This window comes from Callionymus lyra, chromosome 14 (assembly GCF_982586985.1).
Source record: "Callionymus lyra chromosome 14, fCalLyr1.hap1.1, whole genome shotgun sequence".
NCBI lineage: Eukaryota > Metazoa > Chordata > Actinopteri > Syngnathiformes > Callionymidae > Callionymus > Callionymus lyra.
The window spans coordinates 11,141,664-11,162,059 of record NC_141831.1 but is presented as its reverse complement, the minus strand read 5'-3'; the positions used below and the strand labels follow the sequence as shown (position 1 = coordinate 11,162,059).

At 33.3% G+C, this 20,396-nt stretch overlaps 2 protein-coding genes across 2 annotated transcripts in view; one reads left to right on the top strand and one right to left on the bottom strand.

The window, feature by feature from the left end:
* The first annotated feature begins 357 nt into the window (after nucleotides 1-357).
* LOC148066015 (cilia- and flagella-associated protein 58-like) lies at nucleotides 358-10,220 on the top strand. Its single transcript, XM_087807366.1, has 16 exons — nucleotides 358-379; nucleotides 1,147-1,413; nucleotides 2,352-2,500; nucleotides 2,568-2,718; nucleotides 2,790-2,975; nucleotides 3,978-4,137; nucleotides 4,277-4,371; nucleotides 4,444-4,614; nucleotides 5,573-5,713; nucleotides 6,165-6,363; nucleotides 6,784-7,121; nucleotides 8,276-8,496; nucleotides 8,560-8,668; nucleotides 8,747-8,851; nucleotides 9,729-9,848; nucleotides 9,949-10,220. Exons 1-16 carry the CDS (start codon nucleotides 377-379, stop codon nucleotides 10,075-10,077), a joined length of 2,544 nt encoding a protein of 847 aa, XP_087663492.1. The 5' UTR covers nucleotides 358-376; the 3' UTR covers nucleotides 10,078-10,220.
* Nucleotides 10,221-10,384: 164 nt separating this feature from the next.
* LOC148066014 (cilia- and flagella-associated protein 58-like) overlaps nucleotides 10,385-20,396 on the bottom strand; it is a 12,238-nt gene continuing 2,226 nt past the window's right edge. Inside the window, exons 3-16 of the mRNA XM_087808121.1 lie at nucleotides 19,780-19,974; nucleotides 19,575-19,712; nucleotides 19,352-19,511; nucleotides 19,201-19,283; nucleotides 16,989-17,180; nucleotides 16,764-16,925; nucleotides 15,708-15,854; nucleotides 15,496-15,636; nucleotides 14,122-14,345; nucleotides 13,943-14,051; nucleotides 13,770-13,874; nucleotides 12,495-12,614; nucleotides 11,611-11,735; nucleotides 10,385-10,436 (exon numbers count right to left, since the gene is read on the bottom strand). Coding sequence (XP_087664247.1) covers nucleotides 10,385-10,436; nucleotides 11,611-11,735; nucleotides 12,495-12,614; nucleotides 13,770-13,874; nucleotides 13,943-14,051; nucleotides 14,122-14,345; nucleotides 15,496-15,636; nucleotides 15,708-15,854; nucleotides 16,764-16,925; nucleotides 16,989-17,180; nucleotides 19,201-19,283; nucleotides 19,352-19,511; nucleotides 19,575-19,712; nucleotides 19,780-19,974 — 1,953 coding nt within the window. The remainder of the gene's footprint in view (nucleotides 10,437-11,610; nucleotides 11,736-12,494; nucleotides 12,615-13,769; nucleotides 13,875-13,942; nucleotides 14,052-14,121; nucleotides 14,346-15,495; nucleotides 15,637-15,707; nucleotides 15,855-16,763; nucleotides 16,926-16,988; nucleotides 17,181-19,200; nucleotides 19,284-19,351; nucleotides 19,512-19,574; nucleotides 19,713-19,779; nucleotides 19,975-20,396) is intronic.

The window sequence follows — 20,396 nt, the reverse complement described above, 5'->3', positions numbered from 1 at the left end:
GTGTTTTCTGCATCCTTTATCGGTCGGTGAAAAAGAGATAATATAATAATAATAATTTTTATGATAAAAGACATAATACATTATAGTATGTACAGATTCTACATTTAAATGAAACTTTTGTTCGCTGTTATGTTTTATAGCCGTCTCACGTCTAGACGTCTGATCTACTTCTATGCTTCTTGTTGTGTCTTTGTTTGTATTTGCCTCTATTTGTCTTTCTAGTTCATAATCCCTCACATCTCATTGGTTCGCGTCTACCTTTCATACTTTCCTTTGATAATATAAGTCTTTATTCACCAGACACGGCCTATAAGAATACATTGTGAAAAAAGGAATAGGCGAATACGACGACAATAACAAACCTCAAGCGGGAGGAATGGTATGTTTGTTTGAATATTTTTTTGTTCTAAATGGCAACTTTTTTATGTTACTTCAATAGTTTTAACCCATTTTTTGTCTGAACCAGTATCAATAGTATCTCTTATTAAGTTGCTTTTCTTTCAAATGCAGAGTGTTTCTTTGTTTAAACAGATGTAAAAAACAGATTTGCAACAGAAAATGATGATTATAAAGGTCTTCTTGTTTATTATGGGGGTCTTAAAAACCCCCAAAAAATGAAACCGTAAAACCTATAGGTACCATTTCCCTTTTCCACTCTTAAATTAAATTATTTATAACTTGCAAACTCAACTTTGCATTTGAGGTGAAATCCCTCTCAACAACCCCTGAAAAACTCCCTTAATGCTTTGCCGCCCAGTCAACCAATCACAGATTTTGACCACTTTAACAACAGAAGCCGAATCTTAATACAGTATTAAAAAAAGGCATCCTGGGAAAAAACAATTCTGGCACTATAAGTAAGGTGGGTTCAGGAATTAGTGCCTCCTAATGAGTTCTACAGTTTACTACAATATAATGAATATATAGTAGCGAAAAAAAAAGAAAATATGCGTGAAAGTTGAACTTTGATACGACCAATGTACTGGAATACGTTTCCAATTGGATGTCATTGAATTGTCATTCCAGGATTCGGTATTTGATTGTGTTCTTAAGGGCTCAAACCACAACCAACTAGTTGGGAATGTTTCTATTAAAACCCACAGCAGTGGCATCTTTTCTTTTTCCTTATTTTGCCGTTTGTCTAAGGAGCCTGCAGAAGCAGCAGTAGCGGAGATGATGGACGAGACCCTGGAAGAGTTCCAGCTCGTCCTGGACGAACTGTTCGTGGACGCGGACAAGAGCGACATCTACCTGCAGTACGAGCGCATCTTTAACGTGCTGAAGAAATCCCAGTCCAACGAGAAAAGGCTCATGGCCAACAGCAGCGAGTTGAACGACTTGCTCAGCGTCAAAGTGGACATCGCCGTGAAGATGTCGAAGGATTATGAGAAGTCCTTCTTCTTCCTGAGAGAGGTATGTGGACCCAGGAAAAAAGATTATAACCTTTTCTTTGAGGCGTTTATCTACATGTGTCCAGACTTTGACAGCGACAACTCATGAGCTTTTATGACTTGATTGTTATTGGATACGACAAGTGCAACAAATGTATTCATAAATTAGTGTTTATTCTACTTACACTGGGTTTCAAATGTTCGAAAACGATCAAATAAATATATTGTGGCGTATTACTACGAACTTATTAATACTATCATTCTCAGTGCTGCTTTGACTTTTCTCAATGTTATGACACATTTATTGAGCGTCTTGTATGACATAAAATCAATTCAAGGTAAGTAAGTAAAACTACTACTAAATTATTACACAAGGCTTATAAGGTATACTGTTTTTAATGAATATTGATGGATTTTCAGTGCGCATCCTATTAAGAAAAATATGGTAAATTAAGTTAAGGGATTGATTTGTTTTGTTGGGTATAATTGAGTTCCTAGTAGGATCTGTCTTAAAGAATAGCTTGTGTCTGATAACTACTGGAAAGGCTTTGCTGTAATGGGATTAGGTGTTTGGATGGAGACAAAACTTGCGGTTACACAGCGCAACTGTGTGTTACCGGTTACACAACGGTTAGAAGCCTGGACTACACGTGCAGAAAAAATAGTAAACGTTGACACCCACTATTGTTACCTACAAAAATGTCAGTGTGAATAAGTGAGTAATTGTGTGTAAGATAGAGTATGAAACCGAGATCATGGACGTCACCAGATGGTATGAAAAGACAATATCAAGTCTACTTCTTATTTGGTGAATATATATTTGTTCAGCCCCGTGATTTAGACTTTTGGTCCATTGTGTAAGTGAGTTTGACACAACTGATCTACACAGTCGTTTGTGAGTCATTGACTCTAGTTGTGTTTGTATAAAGAGAATAACATAAACATCGTTCTATTTGTCAGGAGTTAGATAAAGCCTGGAAAATGATCGAAGCGAGTCATAACACAGAGAAGAAAGACAGGGAGACCATCCGACACTTGAAACAGGAAGTCGCCGGATTAACAAAACAGGTGGAAGAGAAAAATAGTAAAGCCTGGGACAAGATTCACAGGTGACGACAATAACAAGTACATTTCCATTCTTGGTGCATCGTTAAGGCAGGTTTTTTTTTCCCCCAGTGATTTACTGGAGAAAAACCAGGATCTGATCCACGAGAAGGACCGGCTCCTGAGACACATGGACGAACTTCAAGAAAAGCTCAGCATTGCTTCGGTGACGCTACAGAAGGTGAAAGCCGAGAGAGACAGCGCCTCCAAAAGACTTCCAGATGTAAGTATGGTCTAGTTTTTTTTTTCAATCTCTCTGAGGATTTGGCTCTATGGTAACGTTTTGTTTTCCAGCTGGAGATTGAGATGCAGGTGGCACAGGACAGAATTTTCCAGGAAGTGAGCTTGAGGGAGTTGCAGGAAAAGGAGCTGGAGGAGCTTCAAGATAAGAGCTCCAAGCTGGAGGAAGAGTGTGAGGAGTTGATGTCAGTCAAGGAGAAGCTCGCTGTGGAGAATCAGGAGAGCACGAAACAACTGAAGGTGTGACAGGACTCGAATATTCGATCAAACGGATTCAAAAGTATTATTAAATCGTTTTTGAAATACCATAGTTAAAGCAATTTTTAAGCTCTAGTCTGAGCTGACAAGTCAAAGGGCAGTCCCAGGTCAGCCAAGAGGTCAAGGACATGTTAAGGTTTTAGCTCAGCGCTTAAAAATTACGCTGGAAATATTAAGAGAGGTTCATAACGAGAAATAATTATAAAATAAACTATAGGGAACTACTGCACATCATTGCCATCAGAATATTGAATCGTTGAATTTGACATTTAAAAAAATTGGGTTTTAATAAATATATATCATGTGAAATTTTTAAACTTTGAAATTAACTTAATAATGATAATTAATTAATTATTAATGTATAATTAACAGAGATTTTTTAATTCAATAATGTACGGTGGTACTATTTAATTTAACTAATTTAAGCTACAAAAATACAAATATTAAAATTCAAAACATCTAATTTTGAATAATTGGAAATAAAACATAAATGATTTTTCCATCCATCCATCCATCCATCCATCCATCCATCCATCCATCCATCCATCCATCCATCGTCATCCGCTTTATCCGTCGACGGAAATTATTTGTGTAAAAGAATAATTAACATGTATTTAATTATATATTTAAATGAATTTATTATTTTTATTGTATTTCATTCCTCTCATTTAATATATTTATTATTATTTATTAAATTATTTTTATGTACTATCATCACCACAAAAATACATTGCTTTACAGTGTTGTGCAATAAACATGTTTAGATTCTGATTTTGAAAGAAAGAAATTCAACCTTTAACTATACAAATGATTGAATTACCAGTAAATTAAAACAAATTTAGTCTTTCAATATGCAAGTGAATTGCATATTTTCCCCCAAAACAGAAATCAATTAAAAATGTAAAAGTTTCAACATTTAAACTGTTAAATTCAACCATTAAATATTGTGATATACTTTCATAAAACTCTTCCTGCTCCTCACAGATGAGAGAAGAGGACATTTTTCACTTGCGCCAGGAGATCGCCAAACAGATCAAACTGAAGATGGAAGTTCAGTCGATGATGACTGAGATGGAGGAACAGAGAATTGACGGACATGTGCAGAAGGAGACAAACAGGACGGTATTAGCTCGGCTGGAGAAAGGTAATCAGGAAACAACTTTTAAAGTTTAAGTGATAAAAATGTATTCATCTCACTCTTTGGATCTTGGAATCTATATTAAATAAGTAGAGCGGAAACGATGGTTTCTTACCTAAACGACTCCTTCTTTATCCGTCTGAAGAGCTTGAAATGTCTCAAAAGAACTTGGCGTCCGAGCGGATGGAGGCAGATGAGCTGAAGAGGGAGCTGAAGTTGAAAAAAGAAATCATGATGAAGGTGGTTTTGAACGTTCAAGATCTTGACCCGGTGTTTTGGACTGAGTTTAACATACGCTGTGTCTCTTGACAGGCTATCGAGGACCAGGAGAATCGTCTGACCCTCCTCGAGATGGACAGGTCATCCTTGCAGAAGGAGATCCAAGACACCCGTCGCGAGGAGGTCAAACAGCGTCAGATCATCCAGCAGCTGGAAGAGGAATGCGATCGATACATGATGGAGAAGAACAGCCTCACGCAACAGGCAAGTCCTGAGTCTTGCAGCTATTGAAGGATTCAATTATTCAATTTATTGATTTAACCCAATTTTTTGGGATTGAATTATCATTTTAAATGGGGAAACTTTTATTTTGTTTGTTGAAACGTTGTTGTTTTTTAATTATTAATGTACATATTTAATAATTGAATTAATTCGTCTCTATATTTAAAAGGTTAGATTTGTTTATATAGAATAATTATTTATTTGTAAATTTAAAATGTCGGTGCTAAAATATCATAATTTTTATATTTTCAAAATGCTAAGAATTAAAGGTTTTTAATAATTGTATTGTAAAATGTGTTTATTTTATAAATTTGGTTGTTTTAAAAAATAAAAATAATTATTATATTTTAACATTTCCTAAAGGAATTATCTTCTTTTTTTTTTACAGAGTTTGAGTTAGATATTTTAATTCCAATCATTCAGTTCAGTTCAGTTTATTTAAAAGGACAAAAATACATTTTCTAAATTAGATTTTTTATAATTAGTAGTCTTTTGAATTCGATATAAAAATGTTTGCATCACAGTGACATTTTTCTATTGAATTTGAAAGGCTACGAATAAAATTTACTAAAAAAACTAAATAATAAAACTAATAAAACTACTAAAAATGTACTGGTAAATATATGTATTGTAATTAGAATATAAAACTCAAATCAGATTCTTAAATTAAATGATGAAAAATAAATTCATCCTTTTAGGAAACAGATTATTGAATTGAATTACTGAATTTAAAAAATATCCAACCGCTCGTATTAGAAACTATTGAATAAAATGATTTTAAAAATATACAGTTTTATTGAAAACTTTCAATAAGAAAACTTTCAGAAAAAGTTTTAACTTTTTAAATCATTGAAGTCAACCCTTCAAATTTCTGATAACACTGCTAAACTTTCCAAACAATAAAATGTTTTATTTTATTTATTTTTTATTTTATTCACAGATACAAGAGAAGATTACTAACACTGATCTCATGGACTCTGAGATCCAGAGGTGGAAGACAAAAGTCTCTCAGCAAGAGAACCTACTAGAACGTATCACGTCTGAAAATAACCTTTATTGCATTAACTTAAAGGAGGCTCAGGTAAGATGTTACAGGGGCAATGATACAATATATTTTGATACTGTAGTAACAAGAATATATGTGTAGTATTGTCGAGTACTTGACTCTGGTGTTGCAGAATTTACAGACCATGTGACTTTTGACGAAGTCGTAACTGCTTTCATTTGTTTTGAAACCAAAATTCGTCCATAAGCTTTTAAAAGCTGCGGGAGTCAACTGTATCCTCTCGTCCTCAGTCATTGCCAAAATATAAAGAACTTTGTTAAGTATAAGATAATTTGAAATGCCTTCATTTGACACCACTGTTGACACAGTATCGTACATTTTTTTTCGCAATAGTCAACTGTATTGATGTTTTCACCTCTACTCATTTGACTAATTACTTAATACTACGTACTATTAGTACTTATTTTTCTGGTTTATTTTCCAGACATTTGTTAACATTTATTCCCTTCCCTTTTCTGCACAACAGGAAGAGTTGCGAGTGGTAAATCTGTTGCTTGAGCAAACTAAGCAGCATGCGTGCAGGTTAAAGGCAGAGATGAGGGCAGAACAAAAAGCAAGAAAAGCTGAGCAAAAAGTCGGCGAAAAAGTTGAAAACAAAGCTGAACAAAAAGTTGAAAACAAGGCTGAGCGAAAGGTTGAAAAGAGAGTTGAGCATAAAGCTGAACAAGAACTTGAGACCAAACCTAAGGAAAACTTTCAAAAAAGACCTGCGCAAAGATTTGAGAACAAACCTGAGCAAATATTTGAGAACAAAGCTCAGCAAAGTTTTGAGAACAAACCTGAGCAAATATTTGGGATCAAACGTGAGCAAATATTTGAGAACAAACCTGAGCAAAGTTTTGAGAACAAACCTGAGCAAAGATTTGAGAACAAACCTGAGCAAAGTTTTGAGAACAAACCTGAGCAAATATTTGGGATCAAACGTGAGCAAAGATTTGAGAACAAACCTGAGCAAAGATTTGAGAACAAACCTGAGCAAAGATTTGAGAACAAACCTGAGCAAAGTTTTGAGAACAAACCTGAGCAAATATTTGGGATCAAACATGAGCAAAGATTTGAGAACAAACCTGAGCAAAGATTTGAGAACAAACATGAGCAAAGATTTGAGAACAAACCTGAGCAAAGGTTTGAGAACAAACCTGAACAAAGTTTTGAGAACAAACCTGAGCAAAGGTTTGAGAACAAACTTGAGCAAAGACTTGAGAACAAACCTGAGCAAAAATATGAAAAATCTGAGGGTGACAAAAGGACAGAAAAACGAGCTGAAAAAAATGCTGACCAAAAAGCAGAAGAGAAAACTGAAGCAAGAGCTGTGCACGAGGAAGAGAAGATGGCGGATCAAGATGCAAAACAAAACTCTGAAGAACATCATACTGTTTACTGTTATGCTGATGACGACCAAGTTGAAGAAAGTCTGGATGAGGTAAGACCTTTGACCTTTTTATTGATTTTAGCAAGTATATTTCTTTGATAATTTAAAAAAGATAAGGGAAAATTTTTGCTCAAATTGTTATGTTGCTATTTTTATTTACTAACAAGCTTCTCCTCTCAATAACAAACGATAACAAACTTAACTGCTTTCATAAAGCAAAAAATAATAGATTAATATCTAAGAAGACATCATAAGTTTGAAATAATTATAATAAAAAAAACCTATATTGTCTAAGATGTACAATGAAGAGTGACATTTGGATATTTAACATAAAATTACATTTAATAGCAATACAAATAAAATACTATTATACTATTATATTGTATATTTTCAAATATGTATAATGTTCGGAATAAATAAGTAAATATAAAACAACAACCAGCAAAGTAGCTTCAGTAACTTGTTTACCTGTTTAAACATTATGACAGAAAAATAGGACTACAAAATAAAGAAAATTGCTAAGTAGCGCTAGGTTGCCATCTAGCATGCTAGCTCACCATGTAGCACATGAAAAACATCAGTTTAGAAAACAAAGAGAGGATAAAACTTAACGGAAACATTGAAAAGAAAACTTTAAACTTCAAATTTCTGACCTTGACATAAGATTGATCCAGTTATTTTTGTTACATCTTCAGCCATCTTTTGTTTGACAAAAAACTTTATTAACACCCTTACGGACAGCTGCAGACACCAGTAGCAATGAAGACTTTTCTTATTTTTCTTATTAAAAAGTACATGACTTGAGACATGTTTTTGTCGAAGTACTTAATATTAGTATACTATAATTTAAAGTTCTAACAGTAGAACTTTAAACAAGACTACAACATAAAGAAAATTGCTAAGTAGCGGGCTAGTTTGCTAACTAGCATGCTAGCTCACCATGTATCACATGAAAAACATCAGTTATAAAGACAAAGAGAAGATAAAACTTAACTGAAACATTTAAAAGAAAAATTAAACTTCAAATTTCTGACCTTGACTTAAGATTGATCCAGTTCTTTTTCTTTTTTACATCTTCAGCCATGTTTTGTTTGACAAAAAAAAACTTTATTAACACCCTTACGAACATCCATAGACACCAGTAGCAATATAGACTTTTCTTATGTAAATTTTTTTTTTTAAATGGTTGTTTATTTATTATACAGTTCTACTGTGAGCGACACACTCTGCTGTCACTGCTGGAGCGCAGGAACAAAGAGCGAACTCTGCTCTACGAGAAGATCCAGATCCATCAGTCCGTCATGAAGAACGGGATCCTTCACCACCAGACGCAGGTGGAGGACATCCGTCTTCTCAAGATGGAGATCCTGAAGAATCAAAACGCACAGGTGGATGAGGACGTTCTCAGCACGGAGCAGGACCTGAGGTGAGGGAGGAAATCGGAGTTTGAAATTTTGTAATGAAGAACGATCAAAAACGTTCTCTCCAGGCGGGAGATGGTCCACAAGGAGAAGGAGCTGCTCAGAGAGAAAACACGAAACACAGAACTGAGGGAGCAACTCAACTCTATCAATTGCCACAGATGGAGACGACTTGTGGTGAAGAACATTCTTTGTTTTTGTCTGATCGTCTTGATATTCTCTTGTCAGAGAAGTGATGTTTGTTTCTTGTGTCAGGGAAGTGATCCAGGGAAGTACGAACTCATCCAGAAAATCCAGGTTTTACAGAAGAGGCTCATCACGAAGACTCAGGAGATTGACAAGCAATGCAACTTATTGCAGGTCAGACTTCTTAATTTATTTAATTATTATTATTATTATTTTAATCCTTTTTTTATAAATATATCAGTAATTGTAATTAATAATTGTATTTTTTTCTTAATTAAGAACTACTTACATTATATTTAATATGGGATTTTCAGATACTAACTAAAGAAAACTATTCTGAAATGTTGTTTGATATTTTAAATTTGTACAGTCTATATATATTAATGCCAAACCACTGTATTTTTTAATGTCAAAAATGTTTTAGTTACAATCTTTAGATTTAATAATGGAATGAATGTCAACAAACATTATTACAACTTTTTTTATATTAAATTTGTTTTTAATTTTATTTTAATTTGCAGATTTACAAAGAATCAAATTGTTTATCAGATATCAACTTTTTTTTGTATTTAGGAACTATATATAAAATTGAATAATGAATGTTCATATAATTATTTAACAAACATATTTTTAAATATTTTAAACTTTTAAATTTTCAAAGAGAACACAAATATATCAGATTTTTTTTTTTTTTAAGAACTTCATACATTATATGGTATTATATATTGAATATGAATGTTGATATAATTATTTAACAAACAAATTATTTAAGTTTTTTAATATTTTAAACTTTTTTAAACTTAAATTTTGAAAGAACAGAAATGAATTGGAAAAAAATAAATAATATAAGAACTTTATACATTAGATTTAATAATGAATGTTGATATACTTATTTAAAAACGACATTCTTAAAGTGTGTTTCATATTTAAGTATTTACAAAAATACTCTTATTTTTAGAATTTTCTTTTTTTCCTACATTAAAGCTTTTTTTTTTTTCTTTCTTCGCTCACTTTTCATCGTTTTTCATCTCTCGCTCGACTCACACTCAAGGAGAAGGACAAGCTGTATCTGGAGTTGAAGCAAGTTCTGTCCCGTAAACCAGGTCCGGAGATGGTGGAGCAGCTCAACCAGTTGAGGTGGTCCATCAAAGACAAGAACAAGAGGATACAGGTTCTTCTCCTACAACTCTTTTATTCTCTTCTTCCACTTGAATCGTCATCAATACTTTCTTCAAAAATATATATTCACTCCTATGCTTCCTTCCCGTCAGACGCTGACACAGGAGCTGAAACTGCACGAGTCGAAGATAATCGCTTATAAAGCGGAGAACGAGAAGTTGATCTCGGAGCTGCTGAGTCTGAAGAAGAAGAACGTCCTCAAGATGAAGAGAGACAAGTGAAAAAGAAGACTCTGTTCTTTTGTCATTTTTAAATAAAGAAGCCTTTCAACTTGAATCTGTTCTTCTCTCAACACAAGCTGCTCGCTGGGTCAAAGTATTTGATACACAGTAACATTAAATCATAATAAAATAATATTCATTTGTTTTTTTAATCATGCTGACTGTTATTTTACTCATCATCTTGACTCTTGAATCTGTCGTCAGACCTCAACTATTTCACACTGATCACGTATGTATATCACAAAAATTTCATTCGATTTTCTTTGAAATCGCACTTTTTTCTTCTTCTCCAGTTCCACGGCGTCGTTCAGGGACGTGGAGGCTGCTGTGTGGCTTCTAATGTCTTGTTCCTCTGCTCACTGCAAGACAGAAAAATATTTAGAATTTTCTTTATTGAAGACTTTATACGTCTACTCAAATGTGGCAAAAAGTTTGATGCGTTTCAAACGTAGTGACGAGGCTGATGAAGCTTCATGAAACAGTGTCATGTAGTTCAGAGGTCAGTAGGTGGCGCAATCAGTTTAAAAATGATGTGATGTTTCACTAGAATATTGTTCAAAACAAAGGAAAATAGTGCAGAGACCGCCATCTAGTGGATTATGAAAATAATGACACTGCTTCATGAAGCTTCGTGAAACAGTGTCATGTAGTTCAGAGGTCAGTAGGTGGCGCCATCAGTTTTAAAAATGATGTGATGTTTCACTAGAATATGTTTCAAAACAAAGGAAAATAGTGCAGAGACCGCCATCTAGTGGATTATGAAAATAATGACACTGCTTCATGAAGCTTCGTGAAACAGTGTCATGTAGTTCATAGGTCAGTAGGTGGCGCCATCAGTTTAAAAATGATGTGATGTTTCACTAGAATATTGTTCAAAACAAAGGAAAATAGTGCAGAGACCGCCATCTAGTGGATTATGAAAATAATGACACTGTTTCATGAAGCTTCATGAAACAGTGTCATGTAGTTCAGAGGTCAGTAGGTGGCGCCATCAGTTTTAAAAATGATGCGATGTTTCACTAGAATATTGCTCAGAAGAAAGGAAAATTGTGCAGGGACCACCATCTAGTGGACACTGAAAATAATGACACTACTTCATGAAGCTTTGTGAAACAGTGTCATGTTGTTTAGAGGTCAGTAGGTGGCGCCATTAGGTTAAAAATGATGAGATGTTGCACTAGAATATTGTTCAAAACAAAGAAAAAAAGTGCAGAGACCGCCATCTAGTGGATTATAAAAATAATGACACTGCTTCCACTTTCATATGAAATATCACTTTAGATTAATTTTAATTAAGAAAAACACAAAAAACCCTATTAATAAACATAAATGACTTTTTATTTCACTGAAAAACGTTCCTTGAATCTCATCCATTTAAAAGTTATTTTCTAAATGCATTTTACCAAATATTAAGGGATTTAACACTAACATAAAATCTTACTTATATGTTTTTTTGTATAATTATGTTTCAAAAAGCCTCAAGATACCACTTTCAAGTTGAAGGATTGACATTTCAAATCTACCAGAACTCACCACTGAATCCTCTTCTGAGTGAAATACTTCTTCTTGATGGTGTCCATCTCCTCGGTCATGGCCTCCATGTCGCTCTTGTACTCGCTCATCTTTGCTTCGTGCATGCAGAGCTTGGCCACCAACGCCTGGAGAATCAAAACAGCGAGTTTCAAGGTCAATCCCTCGAGGGGCCAAAATGTTTTAGGAAAAATTTGTCAGATTATTGTTAATATTTAAATTCTCTGAATACTTGTTGACGTTGATGGTTTCTTATCTTAATCACTGGTGTCTTTATAGTTCAACATGAAGATAAGTTTACTTGGATTCCGAGTCAACTGTCCCTGGGCCACATTACATGATTCTATGGGCAACATCTGGCCCCCTGGCCATCAGTTGGACGCAAAATCAGGGGCCACATTTTGTACTGTGAATGTTTGAGGGACCGTCAAGCCGACAAAGACGACTGAAGATCCAAAATATGACGGAAAAGCTTAAAAAACTAATTAAAAAAAATCTAAATATGCAAATATTTAATTATAAATACTAGTTTTTCATTAAAAAATAATATAAAAAGTCTTTTTTGTTTTTTGTTTTTTTTTTCAAAATTTGATGTCAATATTCACTCAAAACATTTTGGGGAAAATACGTATTCACAAGAAGTACTACGGACAGTAAAAGTGTGGGGGAACAAACACATGAATTAAGTTAGATTTTAAGTAAATACAATAATAAATACAAAATAAAAATAATTAGCTGTAAAAAAACATTTTATACACATTCTTCTCTGACCTCATGAGGGCCACAAAAATGCAGTCAAAGGTCCGCATGAGGCCCCCGGGACCAGCTTTGCTTATGTCCGATTTTTATGTTTTATATAAAAAAAACGTACGTTATCAATAAAGTACCTGAATCTTCTTGTTCTTGTCCCTCAGAGCCTTTTGACACTCAAGGATCTGCTCAGCTGCGTCCGGCCCCGGCTGCCGGGCCAGAATCTGCTTCAACTCCACGTATAACTTTTCCTTTTCCTGTTCAGGACGTTATAGAGAAGAACATCAATGGAGAGAAAACTCAAAAATAGGTAAAACAACTTTAAAATTCAAGCTAATGTTGGATTAGATCAGGGGGCGATCGAATTGTCTCAAGGGCCACATTATAAAGGGGCCGTCAGCCAAAGAACAGAAGATAAAAATATAGAACACTTAACCCTTGTGTTATCTCTGGGTCGAACTGACCCGAAGGCCCGCAAACAACTGTCCTTGAGGTATCCCTTTGTGTTGTTTTTGGGGCTTCGGGTCAGTTTGACCCTGAGATAACATAGGTTAAATAATTTGAGGGGGAAAAAAAAAAGAAATTCTAAAACAAGCTTTAGTTTTCATCGTATTTCTTTTTTTTAAATTACTTTAAAATAATCTAAAAGGGGAAAAATAACACATTTCATATATTTAGAATTACAAAAATATACATTAAAACTGCTGTTATGCCATTTTATTATATACACATTTCATTTAAAAACAGCATATTATAAAGGACTTCTACTAAATACCTTTAAAAAGTAAAACAAAAAAATAGAAAATAGAAGAAAAGAAGGGTAAAAATGATTTTAACCCTTGTGTTATCTCAGGGTCAAGGTAACTCGAAGGCTCGAAAGCAAATGTGTTTGACGTATCCCTTGTGTCATCTCTGGGTCAAGGGGACCCGAAGGCTCGAAAGAAAATGGGTTTGAGGTATCCCTTGTGTCATTTCTGGGTCAAGGTGACCCGAAGGCTTGAAAGCCAATGTGTTTGAGATATCCCTTGTGTCATCTCTGGGTCAAGGTGACCCGAAGGCTCGAAAGCAAATGTGTTTGGGGTATCCCTTGTGTTATCTCTGTGTCAAGGTGACCCGAAGGCCCGAAAACAAATGTGTTTGAGGTATCCCTTGTGTTATCTCTGGGTTAAGGTGACCCGAAGGCCCGAAAACAAATGTGTTTGAGGTATCCCTTGTGTTGCCTTCTGTTTAAGGTGAACAACCTCAGCCACTGCACTTGTTTTTATAAAAGCCATGGATATTGTTCACTTTGACCCTGGGGGCATCACAAGGGATACCTCAAACACATTTGTTTTCAGGTCACATTGGCCCCTGAGATAACACAAGTGTTAACAAGTTGTATGTAGAGTTGAAGTGAGATTGTTGGACGATACCTCGTGAAGGAAGTATTGTTCCTCAAGCTCTCTGGTCTTCGCGATGAGTCGTTTCTGCAGAGACTGAATCTTCTGGATGAGTTTGTATCTCGCAGGATCGCTTCCCTGTCGGCAGATTAAAAGAAGAATTCATAAAAATGTGTCTTCATTCAACGGTCCTGCCAACGAGTCACCTCCAGGCGCCTCCACCGGTGAACGTTGACGGTCATCAGCTGCTTGTGGAGGTCCCGGTTCATGGCCTTCTCCTTGCGGAGCTCCTTCTGCAGCGAGAACAGCTCCCTCCTGAAAAACACACACCGTTTGACGTTCGACCTTCACGGTGTCGCTCCCAAGGTCGTGTCTTGCTCCTCACCTCATCCTCTCCATCTGAGGCAGGTTCTTCTCCAGCGTGCTCTTCTTGTGGTTGAGTTTGCTGATCTGCCGCTTGAGGAGGCGGATGTCGGCGACTCTCTGGCTGTAGTGGAAGCTGCCGGTGCTCAGGATGGACTGCTGGGTCTTGATCTTCTCGTAGAGCAGGGCTCGCTCGTCGTTCCTGCGCAGGAGCTGCAGCCCGAGGCCGTCGCGCTCACTGACCACCTACAGTCCAGGAGGAGAATAGTTTTCTTAAAACGATGGTTGTCAATCAAGTAGTAACTCGGTAGATGATAAAACATGGAATTCCAAAATCCCTGTTTTTCTCCATACAATGTCATAGCTATTGATGTAGAATTTTGATTAAGTACAACGGTTTTGCCTCAAATATTGTTTAAAAAAGTTATTTTACACGTAGACTTTGTTATTCTAATTCCCACAATCCAAGCATATATTCTTTTAATTCAATATTCTTTAATTTGTAGCCTTTTAGTTACAATATAAAAATTCAGTATAAAACTTATATATATATATATATAAGTATGTAATGTGTGGTAGCACTATTATACCAATATTTTTATATTGAACTAAAAGGCAATACATTTAATAATATTTAATTTATAAAATGCATTTTTAAATTTTTGGAACTAACGAATCAAACACTGAGTTCAAAAAGAATTGATTTATTAGAAAACATGAGTAGCCTTTTAAATTCAATATTATAAAGTTGGCAGAACATGTTTATATTGAATTGAAAAGGCAATTCATTTAGAAAATATTGAATTTAGAAAAAAAAAAAGTTTAGTTATTTGTAACTAGAATATCAAACTAAATGTTGAAAAAAAAGAATTGATTCATTAAAAAAAAAATGTATCCATTCAAATTCAATATAATAAAGTTTTTACTATTCTATTATACTAACATTTTTATATTGAATTTAAACGGCTATGAATTAAAAGTGATTGAATTAAGAACATTTATCTTTAAATAATTGGAAGTAGAATATGAAACTGTATGTGAAAAAGAGTATTGATTCATTAAGAAAATCATTTAATTAAGTACAATAAAGTTGGCACTATTAAATAAACATTTTAATTTTGAATTTAAAAGGCTAAAAATAAAAATACTACTAAATTTATAAAATGTATCTTTCAATTATTGGGATTAAACTATCGAACTCTATCAAAAAATCCATTTGATTTGTAAATATACTCATAATTTATTATTCAAAAATAGAAAAAATACATTTTTGTTTTTATATTTAAAATGTTAAATTCAACCCTAAAATACTCTGATGGCGTCGATATATATATATACTTGTAACTTACTGTACAAGCTCCCAGTGATGTGAAAACAAAGTGAATCCAATCCTTACATGTTCCAGTTGTTTCTTCAGACGGAACAGCTCCGTGTCTCCGTCACCGATGATCTTCTGCAGGTTCTGCTGCTCCACCTTCTGTCGCTCCACTCGCTGCTTGGTTTCCATCAGCTGGGATTTGGTCGTTTGTATTTCTCCCTGTGGGTGAACCCCGAGATTAACGTCACGTTTACTACCGTGTGATTCATGGTAAGACTGTCTGAGGGAACCTTGAGAGCCTCGATCTCCTTCTCCAGTCGCTTGTGCTCCTGCTGGTCTTTGACCTGAGCCAGTTCTTTACCAGTTAACTGGTCCCTCAGTCCTGTCACCTGGTTGTTCATCGTCGACAGTCGACGCTTCAGATCAGCGATCTCCGCCTGGAATGTACCGATATATAAAGTATATTAGTGTCGTCAAAATATTGAATAGTTGAATTTTAAAATGTTGAAAGTTTTAGTTGTTTTTTTTGTTTTTTAAAGCTCAAGTTATTTATTAAATATTATTATTAAATTATTTTTTAAATAAAAAAGTAATTTCTATATTTAAAGGCTTAATGTGTTTTAATGAATAATTTAATCCAATAATTTGTTCATTTAATGGTTAAGTTTCTATAATTTTAAATAATTTTCCTAAAATAACAACAACAATATTTTTTTTGCACATAGACTTTGTTATTCTAATTCCAATAATTGATAATGTGATTTTCTAAACTCAATATTATTTTGTTCATAGTGTTTTAAATTCAATATGAAAAATATTAGAATAATCATGTGATCGTTTACTCTTCGTTTGATTGGCTGAAAGTTTGATCCAGTAGCTCGGTACTTGTTTTGGTCCAGTATGGTGTCACGATAATACCAACATTTTTATATTGATTTTAAAATACTATTAATTAAAATATATTCAATTTCGAATTATTATTTTATTATTTAATTATTTTTGTTGTTCTTTCTTTTTTAAAGCCTAAAGATTTCTTAAATAAATAAATTCAATTATTTCTATTATTTAAAGGTAATCTTATTTAAAGGTAATCTTTTGATCTGGTGTCACAATAATATAAACATTTTTATATCGATTTATTAAAGGCCATGAATTAGAAATATATTAAATTAAGTGAAAATATTTTTGGAATTGGAAAATAATGAATTAAAAAACGAATTAAAACTTTCAATATGAACATTTTGAATGATTCTACGCACAGAAGAAACAACAAAGATTAGATGTAAAACGTTTCAACATCTCATAATCTTCCGTGATAAGCATTAAAATGCAGGTTTCGATCCCACCTGAGACTCGATGATGTTCTTGCTGTATCGGTTCCTCTCGGAAACGGCCGACTCCAGCAGGTTCTCCAAATTGACGATCTTGTTATCGGCCTCCGACACCTTCTTCTTCCAGTCGCACAGTTCCGCGTCCTTGAGTTCGATGTCGTCCAGTTTTTGTTGCACCTGCGGAGAGAGAAACGTGAAACATCTGGAGGATCGCGAGCAAGATTGATCAGGAACGAGTACCTTCTGCACCATGCTGCTGTTTTCGTTGATGTATCGGTCGCGTTCCTTCTCCAGCTGCTGGCAGATCTTACGCTGGTTCACCACCTCGTGACGGAAGCAGCCGATCTCGTGCTCCAGACCTTTCTTGTCCAACTCCAGGATCTTCACGAGGCTCTGCTGCTTCTCCGTCGCTTGGACCACTTTGGTGATATTCTGTGATTGACACCCACAGTTATGGTTCAATTTTTGAACTTTGATTTCTTTTTTTTATTTTTGTAATTTCGTTCTTTAAAGCAGTTTTTTTTTGTTGTCAAAAATTGAATACAAATAAAAAAAGGTCTACATTGAAAAGTTCAATAATTGATTTCAATAATGTTTATATTAAAATGTTAAATTAATAATAAATACGATAGACAATAAATAAATAATGTATTTTTTACAAACAGATGTTCTAATTCTAAATATTTACAAAAAAAAATCGATTTTTTTATTTGTAATCATCAACATTCAATATAAAAATGGTGGCGCTATAAACATTTTTTATTATGAATTTATAAGGCTGCAAGTAAAAAAAATATTGAATTTAGAAAATATATTTTTGATTTAATAAAAAATGAATGAAAATGTTCTTAGCCATTTAAACAAAAAAACGAAAAAAGATTTTATATCGAGTTTAATAGGCTGAGAATTCAAAAAAAATTAAAAATTAAACAGTATCTATGTCTTAGAATATAATATAATTAGAATATAATACTACTACTAATAATAATAATATGTAGTAGAATAACCATTAATTTAAAACAAAATGAAAATTCCAATTTTTAATTCAACTATTATTAAAATATGACAAATTCACTGTATCAATATACAAATTATTGAAAGAAATTAATTCAATAAAAACAAACGCAACCTTTCAATATAGAAATGATTTGATAAAAATGATTACCGCTGAACACATTTGTTTCAAAACAATGGAAAATATTGACGCCATCTAGTGGACTGAAGATAATGACACTGCTTCATGAAGCTTCATCAGACCATCACTATTTAAAGTTTAATATTTAATCCTTCAATATTAAAAAAAATACTATTAAAAATACCTTGTTCAATATTTAAAATGTAATATTTAGCCCTTCAATATCAAAAAACACTATTAAAAATACCTTGTTCTATATTTAAAATGTAATATTTAGCCCTCCAATATCAAAAAACACTATTAAAAATACCTTGTTCAATATTTAAAATGTAATATTTAACCCTTCAATATTCAAAAAATACTATTAAAAATATCTTGTTCAATATCCAAAAAGTAATATTTAACCCTTCAATATTCAAAAATACTATTAAAAATACCTTGTTCAATATTTAAAAAGTAATATTTAACCCTTCAATATTAAAAAAATACTATTAAAAATACCTTGTTCAATATTTAAAATGTTATATTTAACCCTTCAATATTTAAAAAATACTTATAAAAAATACCTTGTTCAATATTTAAAAAGTAATATTTAATCCTTCAATATTAAAAAAATACTATTAAAAATGCCTTGTTCAATATTTAAAATGTAATATTTAGCCCTTCAATATCAAAAAACACTATTAAAAATACCTTGTTCAATATTTAAAATATTATATTTAACCCTTCAATATTCAAAAATACTATTAAAAATACCTTGTTCAATATTTAAAAAGTAATATTTAACCCTTCAATATTCAAAAACACTATTAAAAATACCTTGTTCAATATTTAAAAAGTAATATTTAGCCCTTCAATATTCAAAAACTATTAAAAATACCTTGTTCAATATTTAAAAAGTAATATTTAGCCCTTCAATATTCAAAAACACTATTAAAAATACCTTGTTCAATATTTAAAAAGTAATATTTAACCTCTCAATATTCAAAAACTATTAAAAATACCTTGTTCAATATTTAAAATGTTATATTTAACCCTTCAATATTCAAAAATACTATTAAAAATACCTTGTTCAATATCTAAAAAGTAATATTTAACCCTTCAATATTCAAAAACACTATTAAAAATACCTTGTTCAATATTTAAAAAGTAATATTTAACCCTTCAATATTAAAAAAACACTATTAAAAATACCTTGTTCAATATTTAAAAAGTAATATTTAACCTTTCAATATTCAAAAACTATTAAAAATACCTTGTTCTATATTTAAAAAGTAATATTTAACCCTTCAATATTCAAAAACACTATTAAAATACCTTGTTCAATATTTCTTTTTCTCGGATCAGCTCGTCAATGGTTTTCTTGTCGCCTTCAATTTGCTTTTTCGAACCTTCGACCTCTGCAGACGAAGAAGGAGAAGAAAACGACTCTGAATCTTATTTCTTTAATGTTTACGCAGACGTTTACCTTTCTCCAGACCCGTCATCTGGATCTTCTGCGTCTCCCTCTGCATGTCTCCGTCCGCCTTCTGCTGCTCCATCAGGTTCAACCTCTTCTGAAGACCTTCTCGCATCCGGATCTGTTTGGCCATCTCCTGGTTCAGGTGATTGACGGCTTCTTCCCTCATCTGAAGAACAAAAAAAGGAAACGTGTGAGATTTTTTTATCCTTCAAACTATGGAGATCTTCACCTTCAGATGTTTGGTCTTCTGCTGGTTCTCCAAGGTCAGGGTTTCTCTGGCCGACGACACTTGGTCACATGTTTGCTGCAGCTTGGCAGTCTTGGCCAGCAGTTGGTCCAGCTCTTTGCTCATCTTGTCGTTGGACCTCTGCAACGACAGGTGGTCCGAGTCAGGGAGGAAGATATATATGGACCTCATCATCATCGTGGTCCACCTTCAGGCTCTTCATGTGCTGCAGCGTGATGTGCTGCTCGTCCTTGGCCTTGTGCGCTTGTATGTTGAGGGTTTTGATCAGGTTGTTTTTGGCCTCCAGCTCCACGTGCAGCGTCTTCACCTCCTTGTCCAGGTTCTCCTTCAGCCGCACCTCCCTGGAGATCTCGTTCTGCTGGACCTGGACCTCCTGTTGGAGCTGCAGACACGGAACTGTAAAATGTTCATCATCCAAGAATTGACACTTTTGTTAGTTGATCAGAAAATCTAAAATATAGTAACGATTTTTTTTCATTAATTTCTGCAATTCATTCATTCATTCATTCATTTTTTTTTTATAATAATGTATTAAAACTAAAACAAGTGGTTATTTTAATACAGGAAGCAAGTTTCGTTTTAAATGAAAAAACTTTTTTTTAATTAAAACATTTTGTTATTGAAACATTTTTTGTTTTAATTGAAGCAACTTTTATTTAAGTACCTTTAATAAAATATACATATATTTATTTTTCTTATATGAAGCAACTTTTTCTCTTTAACTAAAATGTGTTTTTTTGTTTTATTTAAATAACTTTTTTTAATTAACCTTATTTTTTTTTATTAAGGCAACTATTATTTGAG